The following is a 22,853-nucleotide window of genomic DNA, read 5'->3' as shown; positions in this document are numbered from 1 at the left end:
TTCATCATGAAAAGGTCACAAAAAGCAACAAGGTCCTGGCAACTGCAGCACCTTCTGTCTTAGAGGAATGTCATGCTTTCTTTACTACTTAGTAGAGACTGATTCTACTACCCTCATTTCATGTCAATATTTTTATCTGCATTTAATTACAGTTAAAAACTACTTAGGTAAAATTATCTTAAGAACTCAATATGGTTAGACCTTATCAGGTACACCTCTGTATTCAATGGCCATCTGCATGGCATGCTAAAACAAAATCACAGAACATTACATCTGTGTAATAGCTCAGTATTTGTATATGGTTCTGGCTGGTTTTATACAAAACAATTAATGACTGGAATGTCTCCACAGAATTTTATCTGCTACACAAATGTCTGGCCACAAGCACCACCCCTGACTAGTCACAGCAGTAGCCAAACAACTCCTACAGATAAACTGTCAGTAGTACCATCTGAAAACATGTTTGCAATATTTTACATGGTGTTAAATAAAAAACTGATCACGTCTTCTGAAACAGTAGTATATTTCTACACTGTGCTTTGGCAAATGCTTGGCACTATTAAAAAATCTCTCATAACTGAAATGCCTTACTACGAAATTTTCATTGTCTAGAACCAGGCTCTAGTTATCTTAAAAGTTAAATTTTCACTGATGATTAATTCTGCTTTCTACTAGTGGAAACAGAAATTAATTAATTTGAAAAAAGTATTAACTTGTTTAAATTAGTATGCACATTAGTATGGATATAACTTAGAGGCTTTTCATGTTTTAAACAGATGATGCCCAGCAGTCCTTTCCAACCTAACCCATTGCATGTTCCTATGACATCCAACAGCAACAGAATAGAGGAAGAGTTAATTAAACGTGCAAGACTGCAAAAGAACAAGAACTGACTAACTCTTCCAGTAGGGGGAGATGTTCTTTTACAGTTTATCAGCAATTAAAAGTGATAACCAGATTACCTCTCTACCTTTTTAACTAAATCAGCTGCTTCAGACTAACTGGTACATGTGCCTTCTGTAGTGATTATGTCCAAAAGAAATTTGTATGGAAATCAGAAAAACCAAAAATTCACTGCAAGTGGCTGATGTGAGTAAAAATAGAAGACTGTTATTCTTGTCTTCCTCCCAAAACAATTATGTTTTAACACATTATTTCTATGAACCCCTTCAGCAAAACAGCACTTGCATTAGTGTAGCTGAAAGTGCAATGAACTGGGAACATATTTAGAGGAACAGCTTAATCTGTCTTTGCCACCAGAGAAACAGCTGTGAACATACACCAGAGGACATTTTTTTAAGTAATCATGATGACAACAGAAATTCCATTTATTAAAAATGAATGGGATTTATTCCTGATATATTTAGATGTCTATACAACTGCATCATTCCTGAAGACTCCTTTTACTGTCATTATCAAAATCATGACCCATCTAGGTAAAACCTAAGACTTAAGGCAAAGGTCCAAACCAACTGAGATTAATATGAGATGACAGGTGCCTATTTCAGCTAGAGGAAGAATTAATATACAGGCATGTATAGCAGAGTGATATGAATTTGATGAGCTGATGCTTCCCTAGTCTGTCTACATAGAGGTGAGCTAAATAAAGCCTCCTTATAGTGCTTCTGCAACACTTTTGATCAGTATAGTTCAAACAACTTTAGAAAGAATAACATTATCTTCCCCATTTTAGGCAGAAGAAAATGGAGGTTCACCAAAGTCAATGAGCAGCCTTTGGGAAAATCAGGAAAAGAAATGCAAAACAGTCTGGATTTCTAGCTGGTAGTTCTGCTCAGTGAACAGAAATCACTGCTGCTGGTAAATATAAAGATCACTTCTAAAATTGCCTATCAGTAAAACACCACACTTCATACTTTCTAATAGAATGCTGCTTTTACTTTCAGCAGGCTGCAAGGAGACACACCTGCAAGTACAGCTCCAAGCCTTGTCGTCGCTGCTCCAGCACCTTGGGGACCCAGTTTCTCACGTGCTTTGAAGGGATTTCCGGTGTTCTTATGAACTTCTTGAGCTGCAAGAAAAAAAATAAAATAAAAACCTATACATTAAGGACAACAGCATGGAAATTAAGTTAATTACAATAATCTCCCTGAAATATAGCAGCTGTCATACCGACAGAATCCAGTTAAAAATCTTCACTTCCAGTTGCCCTGGACAGTAAAGAGCAACTCTACTAAAATTTTTTTGTGACTAATAGCCTGAAAATAAAATGGCAACCACTACGTGAGGATATTTGAAATTGGATTTTCCCACTAGTCTAACTGGGACAATACCTCACAACATTACCACACATAATCAGAAATTACCTTGCTAAGTGCAGTGAATACACAATGGTGGCTTTTAACTCCAGATTTAGGCAATTATGAACAGGTGTGAAAAGTACAGGGAGGAGTGCTAACCATTTCTCTAGAGAGCTGGCAATCAAGACAGTGAAATATTGACGCTCTCAAAGTGTACCAACAGACTGACAGTCTGTGTTTAATATCTTACACAAAGAAATAGCAAGATTGTCACTGATTATATTTCAAAGACAGCTCCATAACTATTCCTCTAAAGATTCCCACAGGAAACCTTATACATGTATCTACATAGATCTATATATAATGTGTATCTATATAGATCTATATACACACACATACATATATATATTTATATATGCATACATATGATTGTATATAGATAGACAAAACCATGCAACCTGACAACACTAAAAAATCCTCTTGATGGAGCAACACATTTTTTAAAATCAAAAAATATTAATGTTTTCCTCAAAACTACAGAGGAAAAACAATAACTGAAATAGACTCCACTGCATTTTAATAGAAGGTGGCATTTTCTGTTGGATATTGCCTCTGAGTAAATCTGAAGCAAAGAACGCAGGGAAAGAAACTCAAAATTGACTTTGACATGCATACCCATGGGAGACTCAGAATTTACATTTCATCTTTGAGCTGGCTGGGATGTCACTATAGGAAAAAGCAGTGGCAACGTATCAATGTCCTTGCAATCACAAGTCTCGAAGCTGCAGCCGGGAAACTTCAATTGCTCTGGAAACATTTTGCAACTTCCTTATTTCTTAACAGTGCTAAATGACAAGTAAACGTAAAGTGAAAAAAAAAAAAAACAAACTCGAAAGTAAAAGTCCAAACCCACCTACATTTACTAACTGATCTTAAAAACAGAATACCACCCTCTGTTTTTCCCTCTAAATTGATTGGGAATGTTGAAGAAAGTACGGTCACTGCTGTTGCAAACTGTGACAGTACCTGCAAGTGAGCCACAAATGAGCAGAATGCTCCAGATGAAATCTGAAACTATGCAAGCGTCCACCAAGACCTAGCTGCTTACAAGATAAATACTCTGTGGCTGGTAACTCAGCTGATGATTAACAATCCCCTGGTGCTCTGTGGCCCTGTTACATACAAAACATCCAAACCTCAAGTATTTAATGTGCTGGCATAGATACCAGTTGTTAATTATAAAGCCAACATTATATAGACATACAGAAGATATATTAAAAGCCCATTTTCTTATGCTTACAATAATCCAGGCATATATGCTATGCTATAAATAACAATGCCAAGGAATGTTAAGCAAAACTCTGTATGCATTAGCTGTATTGCTTCAGACTCGTCCCAACACATAACAAAACATATTTATCTGAGGACTATTATTGTCCATAGTAACTTCCTGTCTGTAACACTGCCCTAAGGCCTATTGACATACTGCAGTCTCTACTTCCTGAAAGACTTAAAGATGGTGAACATTATCAAGTAAAGAGTTTTTTGTCCAATTGTGAAAACACAATATTATGTATACACTTGTTATTCTAAAATTACAGACAACTTGCAAAACAAGATGTTTTACACTTCAGATTTTTTCAAATTTCACTGCAGTAGTTTTAACACTGTGACCTTCTAGCATTATTGTATTTAAAAAGAACTACCAAAATTTATTAAGATATAGGGAAAGAAGTATAAAAAGATATTTGGGAATAAATATGAACAAATGGTTGTATTTTAAACTATGTTATACACCTAGAAATAATTTAATTCTTGCTAAAAAAGCTTTCCACATGAGAATAATAAAACTTTTGTTCAGATATATATAATACTGTAATGGGAATGGTGCACAGCCTGACAGGCAAGGTTTGCTGTTCATAATCAGGGCAAAGTATAACAATCTATGCAAACTGTTTCATAGAAGCCAACATCTGTGGGTTGTTTCTGTGAAAAGAATAAATTGTACTCCTGGTGTAACATGGAAGTCTTGAAAATATTTTAAACCTTTTCCACTATAGCCAGATTACACAGGAAGTGGGGCTTTACTCTTTTACACAACTGGAATCTATGAAAGATTGAACCCAAGACAGAAATCCAGACATGTTCTTGGAAACAGCTTTGTTTAAAAAATATAATTAATCAAAACATTGATTGGCATTCTGATGAATTAATAATGTCTTCTATAAGCAACAGTCCTCCTCCCTTCCCACAATGCCAGTGAGGCATGCTGTTTCCCAGCAAAAGGCACAATCTCATCAGCCTCTAGGTCCATTTTCTACCATAGGTGTTCTCTACAGAACTTTTGTTTCTCCTGTCCAACTCTAAGGGCACCTTGAATATGCAGCAAGTCCAAAGAGACCTTTCCAATTGCCATGTACTCACAGGAATTTAGAATGAAACAAACATTTTAAATTAAAGGGGAAGAGAGGAAGCTAAATACCATATTGGCATGCTGATAGCAAACTGATGCAAATACTTTCTCTAGGATTTCTGTAACACTGAAAGCACTAAGGTTCAGAGCATGAGCTGTTCAACAACATTAACCAAAATTTTACTACTTCAAAAAATAAGACTTATTAAAAATGTATATTGTTGCCAAAATATGCTACGTGTTTTGCATCTGTGCAGGGAACAAACAAGGAAAAGCCTCAACTCATTTGCAGAGTAATATAAAGAGCAAGTGAATGAGAACACACAACAAATTGAAGTGTGGTGCAAAGTGCCTGGTTAGAATATCTGTTTTTCAGATTTGTTTATTTTGCTGCTATTTTTGCAGAGAGAGAAACGGGGCATCATTTATGGTTTTTCTGGTGTTATAATCTCTGCAAAAGAAGTTATTGCAATGAAAATGGTGTACAAGAAGACACTTGTACTGAGAGTGAGACTGCAGACTTATCCATGACTTTTACATGGAGTAATTGTGCAGCTCCAGAAACTACAGTGAAGTTAGAGTGAGACTGCAGACTTATCCATGACTTTTACATGGAGTAATTGTGCAGCTCCAGAAACTACAGTGAAGTTAGACCTGCTGTCCCATCTCTCTGGACAGCTGGGAGTATGCCAGTTATGTGATGTGGACCCTCCACCAGTTCTGCTACCTGTCCATCCTGCGATGGGCTGAGGACAAGCCCAAGTACCCTCTCTGCAAGAGGAGGATACTGTCAGTCTTGCAATCATTTCAGCTGGACGATGACTGCTTGGAGCATGTCACCACACCCCCTATGACATGAGTCATCCACCAGGTGGGAGTGGCTCTGGGACATCCAGCTGCTCAGGACCTCCATCATCCTGGAGCACCACAAAGGTGGGCTTCAAGAAGGAGTGCTCAAGTGTCCTGTGGGTGGCATCCAGCCTCTGTGGGCTCACTGAACTGCTTTCAGGACCATGCTGTGCTCCTCCAGACACTGCAACCATGGATCCATCAGGGGATGGAGATACTTGGCAACAGTGTTGGATGAGCCATGGTGGAAGACTCCATCACAACCAAACAGAGGATGAATGCAGAGCTGCTGGGCTGGATGCTGAGGGTGTCCCTCCAAAACTGCATAGTGACATTCATACAGCAGTGTGTGTGTGTTCGCTGTGCAATACAGCAGCAGAAAGACCAGCTCCTCCACTGCTGCTGGTGGAAATCCTGGCAGCCAGCCTCCAGCTACCACTGCCATTCTACAGAGCAAGAAGAGCCCCAGGCTGAGTCAGGGAAGGCTGTGCCCAGGGCTGCCACTTCCAGAAGGCACAGTAAATGCTACCCTAAAGGGTCTCAGCAACTCCTGAAGAGAAGGAAAAGGGACGCCCAAGGCCTCTCCAGTAAACAAGAGCCCAGCACCACATCAGTGATGTTGGAAGGTGCCTTGGAACATGGCTAAAGCAGGACTGGGCATCAGCTGTGGCGTGTGCCAGCCCTCAAAAGCTCCCAGCCCCAACTCTTAAAATAAAATAAATGCATAAATCTATAGGAAAAGTCTCAGTGTTATTAACTGTAAAGATTCTGTCCTCACTCTTTTTTGCTTTTTTGCTAGGTAGGATGGAGTATTAATCCTGATGGTTCCTTCTACTTGTGTCAGGTACTGTATCATTGTTCCTCTACATGCAAGCATTCCCCATCTGATCCTGGGACAGGAACCCTCAGATGGGATTCTCCAGAGCAAGCCCATGACTCACTGCTCATCACCCCAGGCCTGTTTCCTGTTTCCCCTTCTCTCTACCTTCTGCTCCATGTCCCTGGGCTCTGCTCTCCCACCAGTCTGCACTGCCTGGTGCAGTCTTCCTATGGTGGTGCCCAAATCTCTCCTCTTGCCTGGAGTCACAATTTGGTGCTACTCTCTACATCATGCCAGAGTCATACTCTGCCACAGCAGGAGCCCAAGAACGGGAAGTACAAAGGCCTGTTCCTGTGCCCAAATGGTGAGCAGCCTGGGAAAGGCTTCTGCTGACAACCACAGGCATTCTTCTCCCTCTTCCAGATCCAGCCTTGGTGTTGGCTTTTCTTCTCCTCTGCTTGCAAAGGACCCACCTGTATGTGCTCAGCAGATAGATGCCAAGTGGCTGAGGACACTGAGTTTGCTTAGTTTGGAGAAAAGTATGATGAGGGGTGATGTCGTTACTTCCTGAGGAGGGGAAGTGGAGTGGGAAGTACTGAGCATTTCTCCCTGGGATCCAGTAACAGGACATGCGGGAATGGCTCATAGCTGTGCCAGGTGAGGTTCAGAGTGAACATCAGGAAACATTTCTTTACCAAGAAGGTGATCAAACACTGAAACAGGCTTTCTCAAGAGGTGGTGGATGTCCCAAGCCTGTCAGTGACATTTGAACAATGCCTTTAATATAAAGCTGTAATTTCTGGTCATCCCTGCATTGCTTAGGCAGTTTGACTATATGATGGTAGTACATCTTTTCCAACTGAAAATATTCAATTATATTTCTAATTTTAATTCTGTACTACATTGCATTATACAATACTATACTACTCTAACAATAGGAGACTGCCTGCTTGGATAGGGCACATTTTAAGGATATAAATCTTGATTTTTCCCTCTTAATGTTTCCTAGACTATTTCACTGTATAAACTCTATTCATCTGCTTTACCTTCAACTGCAGAATTATTTTCATCTGTAAAACAAAGCACTCATATATCACAAGGCCTAGTGGTGGCTGAGTGAGTTATTTTACTGTTTTTGACACTGTTGTTTATTTGATTTCATATTTAATATGAACACAAGGATGACATTATCTGAGACATATCTGTAGTAAAACAACAAACAAGAAAATGAGTATTAATAAATGGCAAATGATACCACTACTGAGGCAAGGAGGAAATAGGCAAGAAGCACTAGCACATCTTAATTATGGTGCAGTAAAGCAAATGGGTCTTGTTTTTAGATTTTGATGGGTCAATAGTTGCTTTTTGCTCAGACAAGTTTGCTTAAACCTATACACCTTACAAGTCTGGCAAAACCATCCTCAGGTTAATGCTTCTTTTCTGACCTAATTCAGGACCACCAGAAAACATACTGGTGGAAATAAACTCCTCTGATGTTGCACTGAAGGAGCTGTAAATACACACGCTGATGTCTCTGATGTTTGCAGGGGAAGCTCTTCCACAATGAAGGCAAGCAGCATCAGTCAAAGTAGCTGACTGTGCCCACACTCCACTGCCACTCAACCTACCAACGATGAGACGTTTAGTTAACCTAGATCCTAGGACTGAAGCTCTTCAGTACATTCCCACTGCTGGTAATGGGCTGCAACGCTCCTCCAGAATTCTCCTTCACAATACCTGGCCTTCATAAAGTAGAGAAAAAAACTAAAGCTAGCCTTTCAGCAGCACAACTGCACAGCAGCCTTTCACTTCAGCTTGGAGAGAAAAATTCATCCTTTAATAATGGTCAAAGCAATTCAAAGAAGTATTATTGGATAAACAGCCTTGAAAGTACTGAGCTCCCTTCTATATGTTACTAAGATGATTCAGTAGACAAGCTTAACATATATTTTATATTCCATTAATTGAGATGCTTTACAGAGTCATTTTTGTATCTGGTTTTCTCATTTATAAAAGTTGTTTCCTCATCTTTACATATGGCAGGTTAGCAATAAAACGTAGAGAACTAACAAATTATTTGCCTAAGTGGGAATAAAATCACTTTTTGTGGTTGGTATGGAACTTATTTTGTGACTTTACAAGAAGACAAAAACATACTACAGACAGCATTTTAGCCATAAAGCATGTAAACAACAATCAAAAAGAAAAGGAGACTTAGTAACATGTGAGAAATAATTACTCCCTTCTACAAAACAAAGAAGAAATTTAGTTAGTTAGTAATTAATTTCGAGAGACATGAATCACAGGATGCATTTAAGATAAACCATGTACAGTAACAATTACAAGAGAGAGGAAAACATCACTGAGGCAAAACAAAGCAATATATTATAAAGAAAAAGATCAGTACCTTTTTATGAAGTGCATGGAATTCACTATACCTCTTCTCCACAAAATGTTTCCTTCCACTCACCAGCACTTCTATTTTAAAGACCTGAAAATTATAAATAATAAAAAAGAGGGTAATGTTACTTGCACAAAACAGTTCAGTGACATGGCTGTGACTGCACATTTTACCACAGTCATTCTTCTAAGCAGTCCCAAAAACCCTAATGTGCCTAATGAGTTGCAGAAGTACAACACTGATTAATGCCACATATGGCTGAATCTTCTGTTAACCTGTTCTTTCAACAGACACATAAAAAGCCAGCTTAAGCATGGACTATATGCTTTACATAAAAAACTAAGCATTAAAATATCTCCTTTCAGAAAGATATATACTTTCAATATACTTTGAACTAATAGAAATAAAAAAATGGTAGGGACAGAGGAAAATACCGAACAGGGAGAAAAGAAAAACAGTATAATTCTTTTCCCTTTCTTACAATGCAAAGTACTTATATTCACACATGTTCAGTAACAGCTGGACAATATATGCATTATGTTATGCATGGAAATAGAGAAATAAATACAAACACTATATTCTAGGCTAATTTCCTCCTAACCTACAAATTCATCTCTATTCTCAATTGAACTTGTGCTGTGCACACTCTATGAAAAAACAAAACAAAATGCACACATGGCAAATGCTTGTTTTCTTTGCATGATACATGTGACAGCTTTTGTTGCTGCCTCTGGAAGGTTGAAAGGCCAGGAGAAGCAACTCTCTGGATCCACTAATTAGTAGTCACTAACATGACATTTTCTTGATTCTCAGGTCAGCAGGTCAGTTTTGAGGGCAAGTGACGAGAAATATTTTGAGGTACTCAAGAAAATATGGTCTATTAAATGAAGACAAAATCAGCAGAGAAGTAATACAGAAAAGGTGCCTGCTCAATCTAGGAGTTCTTTGTTTTCTGTTTTGTCCAGAAAATGCTGGAAATAATTATTTTCAGGACAATGAGAAACAATGTCCAGCACAGATGATCACATCAAGACCCAAAACTTAGCCAAACAAAATGTTCTTTGAAATAAATTTGCAAACAGTGTTTATGCCTGAATGCAGAAAAAAGCGTTTTCTGTCACAACATGCCCAGCTAGCATTGATCAGAGCAAACACTGGTATACCATACTGGACAAACTCTTTCTGTTGTACTCTAGAACCTGCCTTTCAAACAGGTCAAAATGCTATGGTTTTCACTGGCTAGCCAAACAACATTAAAAACAGATTGCATTTTATTTAATCCAGACTGAAATGCTTTTACCTTTGCTTGAATGCAGTATGGCTAGGACCATAGTAATTTCCCACCAATATTCCAATATTTACATTACCAAAATTCATTTGAGTTGCTCTAATAACCTGTGATACAGGTTATTCTTAAATAGGACTATGTGTCGTAACAGTACAAGCAGATGCTCTTATATGAGTGCACTGATTTCCTCCCCCCCCAATCTATTTGGACTACTTTGGAAGAACAGCCACTAGCTATTAATCAATTTAAACACATTAAAATCTCCAAGGCACCTCTACAACTTTAGGTTCAGAGTTGTAAAGAGAATCATATGTAAAGGAAATTCACTGTAGACATTTTGTTTAGTTAAGTCTTAACATACTAATTAAATGAGAGGAAAATATTTATATTTCATATTCTACACACTACGTGAAAGAAATAGTTCTGCAAGGAACAATTTGTTTTGGACTGCACAAGAACAAAGGAATTTTAAGGATAGCTTGTTAGAAAGAATGGATAATAAAATATGAAAGCAGTTATATGAAAGGTGATCATGGGTCTCTAGCTGAGGTGTTGCAACAGTTTTATATTTATTTGATGTTAAATCTCCAGGAATTACGAGGAATTTATAACACCCACCTACAACTCAGTCAGCTAAGAGCCACTCACCACTTTAACTTTAGCACTTCTGTTGGCTACAGGATTTGCCAAATTTGCCATTTGGAGAAGTCTAAGGGGCTTCTGCCTCAGCTATAACCAGTCCCTTGGCAGGTAACTTTCTTGTGAATCACAGGTTGGCACACGCAGTTCCATTTTGGTTTTATTCATATGTGTGTCTTCAGAGAAATATTTGTCCCTCTGAAATCTAAAAACCCATCTTTTCATAAAGGAGAATAATTGGATTATGTGAAAGGAAATATAAATCCCTATGTGGGCCTGTTTTCAAAGCATGTATCTATTTTGTCCTGTGTTTCATCATGGGTTAAGGAGCCACATAAATGGTTTCAGAACACCAAAAACTATGCTACATTTATACTTCCTCCTGTTTTAATAACAGTTTCATAATTTTTGCTAACACCATGACATTGAACAATGTATTTGACAGTTACTTTCACAGAAGGTGAAAGAAAGAAGCTTTGCACGCAAAGTAATGTTATTTCAAAATACAGACACCGCAACCCTTACACCCTCAACTCCTTCCACCAGTGTAAATGCTTTAATTTGCCCCTCACTATCCAGAGGCCTCATACCCAGCTTTAAAAGACAGCTAAAATTTACAAAACAAACAACAACTCTGCTATGCTTGAAGTTGAATATCACTGTTTGAATGCAAATGATATTTCTAATCTACTCACTGTGGCACGTAGACTTCGGAAATATAAAGAAATTTGTGATAAATAAGTGGACAACCCAGAAATGTTTTTGCTTAATTTAAATTTAAATATTAAACTGAATTACAAAGTAACTTTAAAGCAGAAATGCAAGAAATAACAAAATTATGTTTATAAACTTGTATGATTATATGACTTTACTGAGACTGCATAAATTCCAGGTTTGCCTCCTCACTCTTTACCAGACAGCAATTCACAAGAGCAAATTAAAAACATATAAATTAGTTTCCGTGCCACTGTTTCATAAAATGACATGGCTTTGTGTGAAAGACAAAAAATACATTAAGTTGAGAGAGAGATAGGATCTCTTAATGGATACAAAATAGCTATAAGCAAATCTTGCACAAATTTAACTGTGCAATTGCAGGCCCTGGCAGAAAAACAATATAAGGAAACTGGTGAACATAGATGAAAGTGCCAAAATAAAGACGGAAGAACTATGGGGAAAAATTTGCAACAGTGCTAGGAAATTACTTTTCTAGTAAAAATGTTCATGTTACTTGAACAGATAACTCTGAAAAGATATATGACTTTTTATAAGTAACTGATACTTAAATGAAAAATGCAGGAATTAATCTCTGAATTAGACAAGGAAAATACTTTTCCCATTGTCATTGAAATACCAGAAATTACACTGCACTGAACGATTTGCAGTTCACTCTGACTAGGACACATAGGACCACACATTTAAAGACACCAATTAGAAAACTCCAAGACTACTTTGAAACTAGAAACATATCACTGTTCTTGGTTGCTGACAATAGTTACCAATGATGTCTGCACATAGGTAGAAGATCATTATCCATTAAAGGCATTCTTCCAACAGACTTTAACACTCATTAACAATGTATGGGGCAAAAATCTCTGAATTGGATATCAGTATGAATAATGCTGATTTCTTAAACTAGCAGAATTGCAGCTCTGTCACTGTAATTCACAACCATCAAATTTGTGATGAAAATTTCAAAAGAAGAGTTCCTAAGGTCTTTGTTAATAAAATAGTAAAAACTTTCAGGTCTGAGTATAAAACAAATTTACATATAATTTTTTTTCCCTCTTCACTTTGTTCCAATTATATGGATTATATTCAGATCCTGGAAACCATTTTCTTATTGTTAGCAACTATGCCTGATTTTGCCATTTTCCTGAATTTATCTGTTTCCGATCATTACCAAAACTCTACATGAATGGTCGTTTTTTGATACTTTCAAGAAGAACATATGCATTTCTCTTCTTGTTGCAGAAACTTGACAGTCCTACATAGCAACTAAACTGTATTGTATATGGGCAAAAAATCGGTACTGTATCACTGTGAATTTTGAAGACAGAAAGCACAAATGGAAGAAAACAGGAACGAATAAGATGTACAAAAACTGGCCATGGTGCCCGCAAGTGCCTATCAGGTATTGTGGGTAACACTGACACTGCACCTCTTCTGTTCTTACCTATGTCACATATGTATATTGGATACAAAAGGACATATTTTACCTGATAATCTGATGCAAACATATGCAGCTCCAGTAACTTAATCTCAAAAAATCATACAATAATCAATTTAACAAAAAAGTGCAGACAAGAATGATAAACATGACAATGAGAGGGGATTAAAACTAACAAGTGTAGTAACATCTCAGCTTGGTTTTCTATTACATAAGAAATACACAGATGACTGTCACATTCACTCATGGAAATTACGCCAGCTATAAAGTTTACCACTTTGGTAAATTAATCCTAACACATTGTGCATACTTATACATTAAAAAGTGAATTGCAATACTTTTGAAAAACTACACCTGAAAAAGAGATTTGGGGCAGTGTCATTTAGAAAAGGAGATATAAAAAATAGAAGCAGAAAAAGATAAATTTACAAAAACCAGATACATTTGTCTAAAATTCACCAGGAAAAAAGACTCCACAAAATTCTGGTGTCATGTTTTTATCTCTCAAGACCAAGCTTACTGACCCTAATTCTATTTAATATATTACTTACAGAAATAAATACATCCCTTCAGATCCTTCAGTATACTTGACAGACTTTTGTCTGAGGAACAGCTAATGCATTCAAAGTGTCAAGAAAACTCAACCTTAAACCTTTGCCATGACCATATGGAAGGAATTCCATAGCAAATGAAATGACAGCTACGGTCCTTGAAACACTAATAGGATTTCCACGTGTTTATAGTGTTTCATTATTGCTCAGACAATGGCACATTTTCTGTCTCGGTTGTGCTACGACTACGACTAGAAGACCACAGAAAATAGTAGAGATCAAAAGAAAACTTTAAGCCTATTTCCATTGTACTGTTTCAGGGAAAAACAGTACTCTACACAATCAGTAAGAACACCTGGCTGGTGGAGGTAACCACAGCTGCATGTAGCTGCAACAGCAGTTCCGCTTCCTGGGAGTGTCAGTGCCTCATGGCAATGCTCCATACTTCTGAATGCCCTCCACAGCTGAGGTGGAGACAAGGACAGTATTCAGAGCCAACTCAAACTTCAGAGTAGCTTTGATAAAACTGAATCTCACTATTCCCTAAATGAAAACACATTAACTTATTCTGACTTCATCTTTTGGAAAGCAGGGCAGCAAAACTTAGCTCTGCAGTGGGCACAGGGCAGCTCAAGGGCATGGAGGCTGACAATGGCCAGAAAGGCATGAGGAAAGGAAAATCTCCCTTTGGCTCTCCAAACATATTCCCTCCTGTTCTAGTTCTCCTTTGTCTAGCACCCAGTGTTTACTTTGGTTATCATCACCATTTCAAGTTATTGAGACTTAAGACCTTCTGTTCCTTGGGTGGGTTGCTTATAGTCACATCTGTTGACTCCTCTCTTTAGAAATTGCTCTTCTACACAAGCAGCCCTTACATGATCTCCTGCAGTCTGCCCATAAGGAAAGGGTCCTCTTTCTGCTGCAGAAGTGGGAAAATGAGTTGGGGCACAGTAAAGAATGAAGCAGTATAGCCCCAACAAGACCAGTTTGCTCTATGTAGTTTTGCTTTGGGTCCCAAAGAAGAGATGAGAGTGTCTGCCAGAGGCAGTCAAGGAAGAGAAATGAATGCCTAAGGAATCGAGAGTGTTGGGAGGGAGCATGAACAAGCAGAGAGCTAAGAGTAATCCACCCTTCCTGGTATCATCCTCACACATGCTGAACATTTTCCTGATGGCTATGAGAGCAGGCAGAATGCCAGAGCTGCAGTGGGGCAACTCAGATAGCACAGACCTTTGGGCACCAGTACTCACAGTTTCTTCCACCTCCCTGGTCGCCTGGGGCAGGTGCTCCTTGTGCCTGCACCTCGCCCTCAAGCAGTACAGCTCTGCTCAACACACATTTCACTTCTACTGAGGGGCCCCAAAGAGATTCAGACCCACTGCATTATCAGTTACAAGATTTGCTTATCTCACCTTAAGTCAGTTCAAAAGTTGGGTTAAACTCTGAGTCCCTTCCTTCACCCCAAGCACTGTCATGTCTGTTATATGAAATCAGACTGTTGCAGTCCCAAGTACAATGTACAATATTACAGCACAAAGAAAAAAGTACACAGTTTTATTGAATGGAAATGAAAGCTTGATATTATCCAGTTATGACACTGCTTTGTCCAGAGTTTGTGAGGGAGAAAAACCATGACAGAGAAGTGAAATGTTCGCTGTAGGACTTCCAGAGAGTATTCCCAACAGCTCCAGCCTGTGTGAAACAGTTACACAACCCATTATGGCCTGGGAAAACAGACTTACTGTTTTTAACATACAAAAATACATTTTCTACTGTGATATAAGAGAACAAGTCTGTTGTTTTTTTAACTCCTTCTGTTAAATCTCACATTACTGCAATCTAACTTAGGCTTTCATTGCTAAAAAGAATAAATAAAATAATGAGTACATAAGAAAAATCACTTGTTCTTATGAATGTGACTCCTCATTCAAATGCCTCCTTACCAATTTATACAAGCTTCAGACACTTGTCTACTTGAAAAGCTTTCTCTTCCCTAACAGTTACTAGTTATACTGGTACCAGTATCTACCTAAATCAGATTACAATCTCTTCAAGAGCCTTTCAGTGTGCAGTTCGTATTTTCCACCAACAATACAAAATAGTTACACTTACACTACACTCTTTTGCAGTATGAGGCTCCTCCAGTTGTAAAATGGCAGTGTTAGTAGGAATAATGTACGAAAGGCATGCACAGGATTCAGGGATATTCTTCCTGAAGATGGCCTTTTAGAGGTGTCTGTCATATTTCTTAGGTCTTAGGAGGAAGAGATAGAAAAACGATTTATACTGCAACCCAGTCAGGCAGTTTTGTAATTCCTATAACATGGGAAGCTCAAGGGAGGCTTCTACAGAGCTGTCACTGTTGAATGAAAGAGTAGCTGACATGTAAGAGTAAGTAGTTTTCTGATTTTCTCAACTCTCTTTAAACCAATCTTTTCCAAACACATGGTTCATAAAATCCCATAGGAATCTCTCTGTCATTTCCTGAAAAATAACTTACTTGGCATTCTAAACTAAAAAACCTACCCCTCGCCAATGATACACTGGCTATGGAAATCTGATTTGTAACCAAACCGAGATGCTACAAGATCTGACTGGTTTTTGGCATTTTTCTTTATTGGCCTTGCAGAGGACAACTGTTACACAGATGACAGACATATTTTCAAAACTGCATTGCCACTGTAGTTACCTGTCTGGCTAACTTCCTTACAGTCAGACTTAAGGGAAAATGTGTTGAGTGTTAACTGAAAAAGGAAAAAAGTTTACAACCCATGCTAAAGCCTATAGTTATGCAGACAAAAAATAAAATTAGCCTAATCTGCTCTGGATTGCCTCTGAATGCCTCTTATCATAGATGTTCTACTAATAGAAAAATGATGAGCCTCTTTACAGAAAATACTAGCTTTCCAATAGAAACAGTCAATTGGGATAAAATACTTGAATACTGCAAAAAATAACTGATGCCAGAAGTATATTTACAAGAAACAGATTAAATCTAAGTTGGGTAAAATATAAGGAATCTTCTATTTTGTCACAAAATCCTTTGCTATTTTCTCTGGAGAGTCTGTAATGAATCCTCTCCCTTCCCAAGGCAGGATGCAGTTCCTGACCACAATGAAAAGTACCCTTGTATAGAAGCCAACTAGCAGCAAGAAGCTCCTTTTTCTGAGAGGTTAGACACAACATCAAGTTTTTTCCCAGAAACATTGATTCTGTTTGCACTTGAATTTGCTGTCTGGAGTGAATGCACCTGGTGACCTAATGCCTGCAAAGAACAGATATTTTGTTTACAAACAGAAATGTAAATGGTGCCAAAAAACACATAAAAACATATACAAGCTGTAGAGTAATAAACATTTCAAAGGAACTGACTTCCTACTGTCTCATTTTCCACGGTATGTCTACCATAGTAGACATACATTAATTTAGTCTTTTTCTTTCTTGGTGACTAACAAATCACATATGAATATGAAACACAACAGGATTTAGTCAAGATACAATACACACAAGCTATTAAAATCAGTTCCACATTCATCATGGTGATTAAATACCAGGGGAAAAAAATAATGTGCATCCACTTTGCAACACCTCTTATTAGGGTCTCTGCAGCGATCAATCTGAGAAGCCTCTGCTCCTCTTTACCACATAAGTAGTTCATCCAAGCAAATTTTTAAGAGCAGTAGTCAAAAGAGGTTGTTTTTCTAAATGTCTGTGCAACTTAGCAAATAACCTTCATGTATTACATTTAAATACTGTGATTATCATATTTTCAGACCCAAAATAGAGGATTCAAATGTTACTCTGTTAATAAGAAGATGAGCAGTCAGGATCCACATAACACGTTCAGGCACTTACTTTCACTGAGTTAAATCATCCAAACTTCAACTTAATTGGCATTGGCCTGTCTTCCAAAATGGAAACCTCATTACCTCTGCAATTGCCTGCCACCTGCGTTACTCCTACACAGAACTAACAACACTGCTTCAAACATCAGCACTCATTCCTGGAAAGACAAGTCACTGCATCAATTTATTAAAGAATGCCAACCTGCTCACCAAAGGTTTCCCTCACCAGGTCAATCTCTTTGGAATGGTAATTCGAAGTGGGACAAAGAAATAAGCTCAAATAGATATAAGACAGTTTTGTTACTGGACTAAGCCTGTTGTGACTGCCACAAGACCAAAAACAGGTTACCAGGATGTGGTTATCGATGTATCCACTTGCAGAAAATCAAATGCTTCTTCATGTGCAAGGAAGGTAGAGAGAATGGAAGTGACAAACTCTGCACAACTACTGAAGAAAATGCAACAGCAGCTACCACAAACAGTGCTCAAAAATAATAAAATATTGTGCCCAAACTGAGATTTACATTTTTGAGCTTCTGAATTTACATGCTGTTACTAACAGAGTATTTGTATAGTTGGCTTGTTGGACACAGTGAATGCAAATATTCCTGAGCCAGTCTGAATCTGGCTCAGGGACTGGTGACAGCATTAACAGTAGCACCAGCAAGGGCAGCACACAGTGCGGAACTCATTGTAAAGTTTGGACAAAGCTCAGTGACAAAAGGGCCAGCCTGGGTCTGTTCAAGTTATGCCTATGGGGACTGCAGTCAGCATGGTGCAGGTATACCACAAAAAGGAGCAGGTAAGCATGAAGTTCAGAGCAGAGCATGGATTTTACTTGAAAATAAAGAAATAACACAGGGAAGAGAAACAAGTATTTCCTAACTTCCTTTACTTACAATAGAAAATACAGCAAATACATAAATCAAAGACACTTCAAACAGAGAACTGCATTGACATTAGTGGAAGAGCTAAGGGAAGCACAGATTTTGACTCAAACAGCCATGTCTGAGAAAAGGCAACATCTAAACCAATTATGGGAACTTCTCCTAGTACAATTGTGTCAACAGATTCTATCGCTTCAAAGGCAGTAGAAGTACTAATACAAACCAATATCACCATAATATATGTAATAAAAGTATGCTATTAGTATTTTTGCAATACAAGATTGAAGCTATCCAAGAGCACTGGTTGTAGAGTAATGTATTTATAATTTCAAAGATATGAAAATTGATTCAGTGAATATTATATTATTTTGCAACTGGTCTCTCAGTCACTTGGAAGATGGTGAGGCAAATATTAGCTAATTACATGCCTGTGCAAGTATTCAGCCAGATAAGGTTTTATGTAACCAGCACATTTCTGAGAGATTTAAAATAAGTTATAAATTGAGTCTGATGGAGGAAATGTGTAAATGAAAGCATATATACTGCAAGCAAACAACAGGATATGGATGACTGAAAATTGTGCTGCTTTTAATTGCTGTCTGCTGCTTGAATTGATAATACAATGTGGCAGTCTCTTCAAATGTTAACTCAAAGCATTGAACAGTACTATTCACAGGCCTAAAAATCCTCAACTGCCTTTACCTCAATGAAGACAAAAACAGAAGACACTGCCCAGCACAGACTACCAAAGAACTAACTTGACTTGAACACTTTCGTAACAAAAGCTACTATCTACCTAAAAACAGCATTATGAGGAAACAGAATCCATACACTCATTTCAGCTCAAATATGAGTCCCATTTCATGTCCTGGATTCTTGGGTGAAAGAAATCTTCATTTATTTTACTAGAAAACTCGATGTTCATCATCAGCAGATACCAACCAAGTTCCCTATTTAAATACATACAGACTTAAAACCCTAAATTCAGTTGCACAAAAATACTACCAAGAAAATATTAGAGATACCACTAAGAAGTCCAACAGACAACATGATACTGTCACAGGTATCACTCCTTCCTTCATTCTGAGGCTTCAGATTTTCTTCTTGCTTTATTAGGTACTTAGGAAAAACGTTACTCGCCTATCCAAACCTCTGAATCTTGCCATTTTCCTGGGTTTTACCTTTTGTACTGAATAGAAGAACTTCTGTAATTTTTATTCACACAAAGTGCTGCCATAAATAACATTTTCTAATATTTTTTCTGTTACTATGAAACTGCAGTGCGCCCCTGCACAAGGCATGCAAACGCCTTGTTAACTCTTAAGTTCTTATTTGCAGCAAAAGTCCATTCTTCTGCACATTTAGATTAGGTGTCACTTTTCTATTTACAGGGCAAAAAAGAGATGCAACCTGCCCTATCCTACATATGACTGAGAAGTCATCTTCAACTGCCTCTGCAAGAAAACACTTATCTTTCTGTACAGCCACTGTCCCTAATTACCTTTTCTTTCACCTGCATGTTTTTCATGGTTAAGAATTCCAAAGAGGTCATGAAGGGGGACATTCATCTTGGATCAACTAATTCCTCTCTCTTGTTTCATGCTGCAGCTCAGACACACTGCTGTTATTTTTCTTTTTTACAATCTCAGTAACATCTGAAGAGGACCTGAGATGGAAGTAATTTAATAAAATGCATTATAGTATTCAATGGCAGAGCCAGGAGCAATTAGAATAATCTAATATTTTCCATTACAAGACTGTTCTCGGTTACTTATAGTTTTGCCAACCTTTAATTTTTGGGCTTAGATTTTCTGTATCAGGTATGTGTTTCAGACAGAAAATATTTTTAGAAAGTTACAGCTGAGACAGTCCAAACACATACTTAAAGAAAAATACATTTTACGTTATCCATGCCAAAAAACCCAATCAAACCCCCAAAACCCAATCCAAAACAAAACCCAAACTGCTTCACTCAAATTTCTCCAAGATGTGGACAAGAAGACCAGGAAGACATCTGGGAGGAAAACTTGGCCAAGTCATAAACTTCTGGAAAACTGCCTAACTACTAACAAAACTTTGCACTGAGTATGTTCATAATGTAGTTTTTCCAACGGGATAGGCACTGCTGGTGCTCTGTTATTTTCACAGCATGTATGGTCTGATTGAAAGCTTCTCCACAAAGTTAGGATAAATTTCAGACCTATAGAACACTTTTCTATTCAGGAGCAGCTATAATGTTAGGAAGCAGAAAAACAATTGGAGGACATTTTAAAGTTTTGTGTAAGAGATGCTGGACAGGAATCTATGGAACAGGGAAACAACACCTGAGAAGACCATACTGGGTTACTGTTAAAATAAGGTAGCCAAGAAGAGTAGGAGAAGGGGCTGGAGTCTGAAATAATCCCACTCCTGTATTTTTAAAGGGAATGCACAATTCCACTGTGTATGAATCAGAAGTGCATGTCACTGTACCTGCTTGCTCTGAAAACTCACTGGTAACACATGGTACTCCTCTCCCTCCCTGCACAGCTGGGGGCAGCTGGATGACAAAAACCCAAGTGTCTCTTAGTCAAGAGGTCAGTATTAGGGACCTCAAAGGTCAACATCGACACATGTCTGGGGCAGCACCTATAGAAACAATATATTCCCTTCCCTTCCCTTCTCTCAATTCCCAGTGACCTGCTCAGGGATGAAAAAAGTAAAAGGGTAAGTAAAATAAGTAAACTGCTAAGAAATAAGGGTTGTGCGTTTAAATGCTCACCGTGCCATTTAAGCTTTTCACACAATGCAATCCACACTGCTGCACATACCTACTTGCAGCACTCAGTCACACGCTCCTTTTCCCCACTGAGTGTCCACTTGGCTCAGCAAGCATGACCAACTGTGGTGGGAACAAATGAACAAAAGACAATGTCCTTATGGGGTTCTTCCATGTAAGAACTAAGAAAAATGTATTTAACAAGGAAAACCACACATATTAAAAAGTATGGCAAATAGTAGCATCATGGTTACTTTGGAAACTTTAGATCTAAAATCCAAGTGCTTCTGCAATGCTGAACAACTTCTTTCACGTTTGTTCTTAGAAAAACCTACTTAAAGCATCCAGATTGGGCACAATTCAGAGGCCTGAAGTTAAATGCATATCTCTCTATTATATTAGGATAGTCTACTATAATTCTATTCCCACATCTTTCTTTCCACTGAAAACATTTTCTCTCAAATCTTCTATCCATTCTTTTTAAAGAACCAATGAAAAATTACTGCATGCAAAGATCACTCAATTTAGTGAGTCAATTTTTCAAATAAGACCAGACTTAGTGCCAAATCTGGCTTATTTAATAGTTTCATTGGAAAGTGTATATTAGATAAACACTGGAGCTGAGGCCCAGAGAAGTAGTGGGAAAAGCCAAAACATGATAGGACATGACCTTGTGGAATCTGATCTACATTGGCCCTGTGTAGAACAGGGGTGGTAGGGGGTGTGCCTGGACCTCCATGGGCCCCTGCCAATCCAAATGATCCTATGATCCTGTGAAAGCTCCTTCCAAGGCAGGAGGAAAAGAAAAATGATGAAAAAAATTGCTTCTTTTTCTATGCTCATTTTTTGGAAGACACTTAGAAGACTCAGTTATACATTCACAACTGTCACAAATTTTACCAGTTTTGGGGTTTTTGTTATCAACCAGCAATTTGCTCTTCAGGTTTGCAAAGTTTCTCTGAAGACCCTGTTGCAATATTTTGAAGAAGGTGAATGGGATGGAAGATTATCATATTCCCATTAGCTTCATACTGTTTCTCTTTTTAAGAGTTTTTCATCTTTACCACCAGGTACAGAAAAAAAAAAAACCCTTAGGTCCAAAAGTTACTATCAAAACAGCAATTTATTTGCAACTGACAAATTCCTTCAAATTACAAAGAATGCTGGTTTGCTCTTATGGGAATTCCAGTGACACAGTAAGGAATCTTAAGCATGCCTCACCTTTCTGGTTTCTTCCATTTTCTCTGTGACTTCTGAAGTGCTTTCTTATACATTTATTATTTCCATTCCAAACAAGGAAAATATTATGGGCTTTTATGGGTTCTACAAACAGCAGTGAAATGTGTCAGGTTGCTGGTGATCTCACAGCGGCTTCCCTGCTGTTATCACCGCACAGTACAGTACACTGCCTGCAACACTAGCAACAACTGGAGCTTTCCATATGTCGTAAAAGTTGCTGGATTACTGATGAAGTCTATCAGATTACCAATAGTTACTATTAATTAACTTAAAATTATACACTGATTAATATACATGTATAACACAATGAAAGTTACTATTTAATCCTATGCTAGATGATTTAAGGTGAGGTTTGTAGCTGAAGAAGTCTCTTCTACATTCAGAAACCTGCGAACTATCAACCTATGTTCAATGAGACATAATACGAATTGAAAGTTCAGCAATATTTTGCAGTAAAATGAATTTAACGTCCAATAAATGGTATAAATTTACATAATCAAAACTCTTTTTTCATGTTTATCAAAACTGATCCACAGTGTAATAAAAATCACAAGATCTATGCTGCACTAATCTACACCAAATCTCAATCACACAAGCAAAATGTATCTAATTCTGCATATGCATTCTAAAAATGCAGCAGAAGAAAGCACTATGCAGACAAAGCAAAGTATTATTCAATGTGCAGCATGTAAAAGGAATTGTACTACTGTTGGTTAAAAATAAGGATCTCCAAAA

The 22,853-nt window shown here is 37.8% G+C and overlaps 1 protein-coding gene across 1 annotated transcript in view; it reads right to left on the bottom strand.

Annotated features, from left to right (window-relative positions):
* Positions 1-22,853, bottom strand: part of SNX24 (sorting nexin 24) — an 87,910-nt gene that overhangs the window by 33,788 nt on the left and 31,269 nt on the right. Inside the window, exons 2-3 of the mRNA XM_039733106.1 lie at positions 8,748-8,831; positions 1,925-2,029 (exon numbers count right to left, since the gene is read on the bottom strand). Coding sequence (XP_039589040.1) covers positions 1,925-2,029; positions 8,748-8,831 — 189 coding nt within the window. The remainder of the gene's footprint in view (positions 1-1,924; positions 2,030-8,747; positions 8,832-22,853) is intronic.

The sequence above is a fragment of the Passer montanus genome, unplaced genomic scaffold (genome assembly GCF_014805655.1).
Source record: "Passer montanus isolate IOZ18808 unplaced genomic scaffold, ASM1480565v1 scaffold83, whole genome shotgun sequence".
In the NCBI taxonomy this organism is placed as follows: domain Eukaryota; kingdom Metazoa; phylum Chordata; class Aves; order Passeriformes; family Passeridae; genus Passer; species Passer montanus.
Note: the sequence above shows the minus strand (reverse complement) of the source record. Positions and strands in the feature narration are given on the sequence as shown.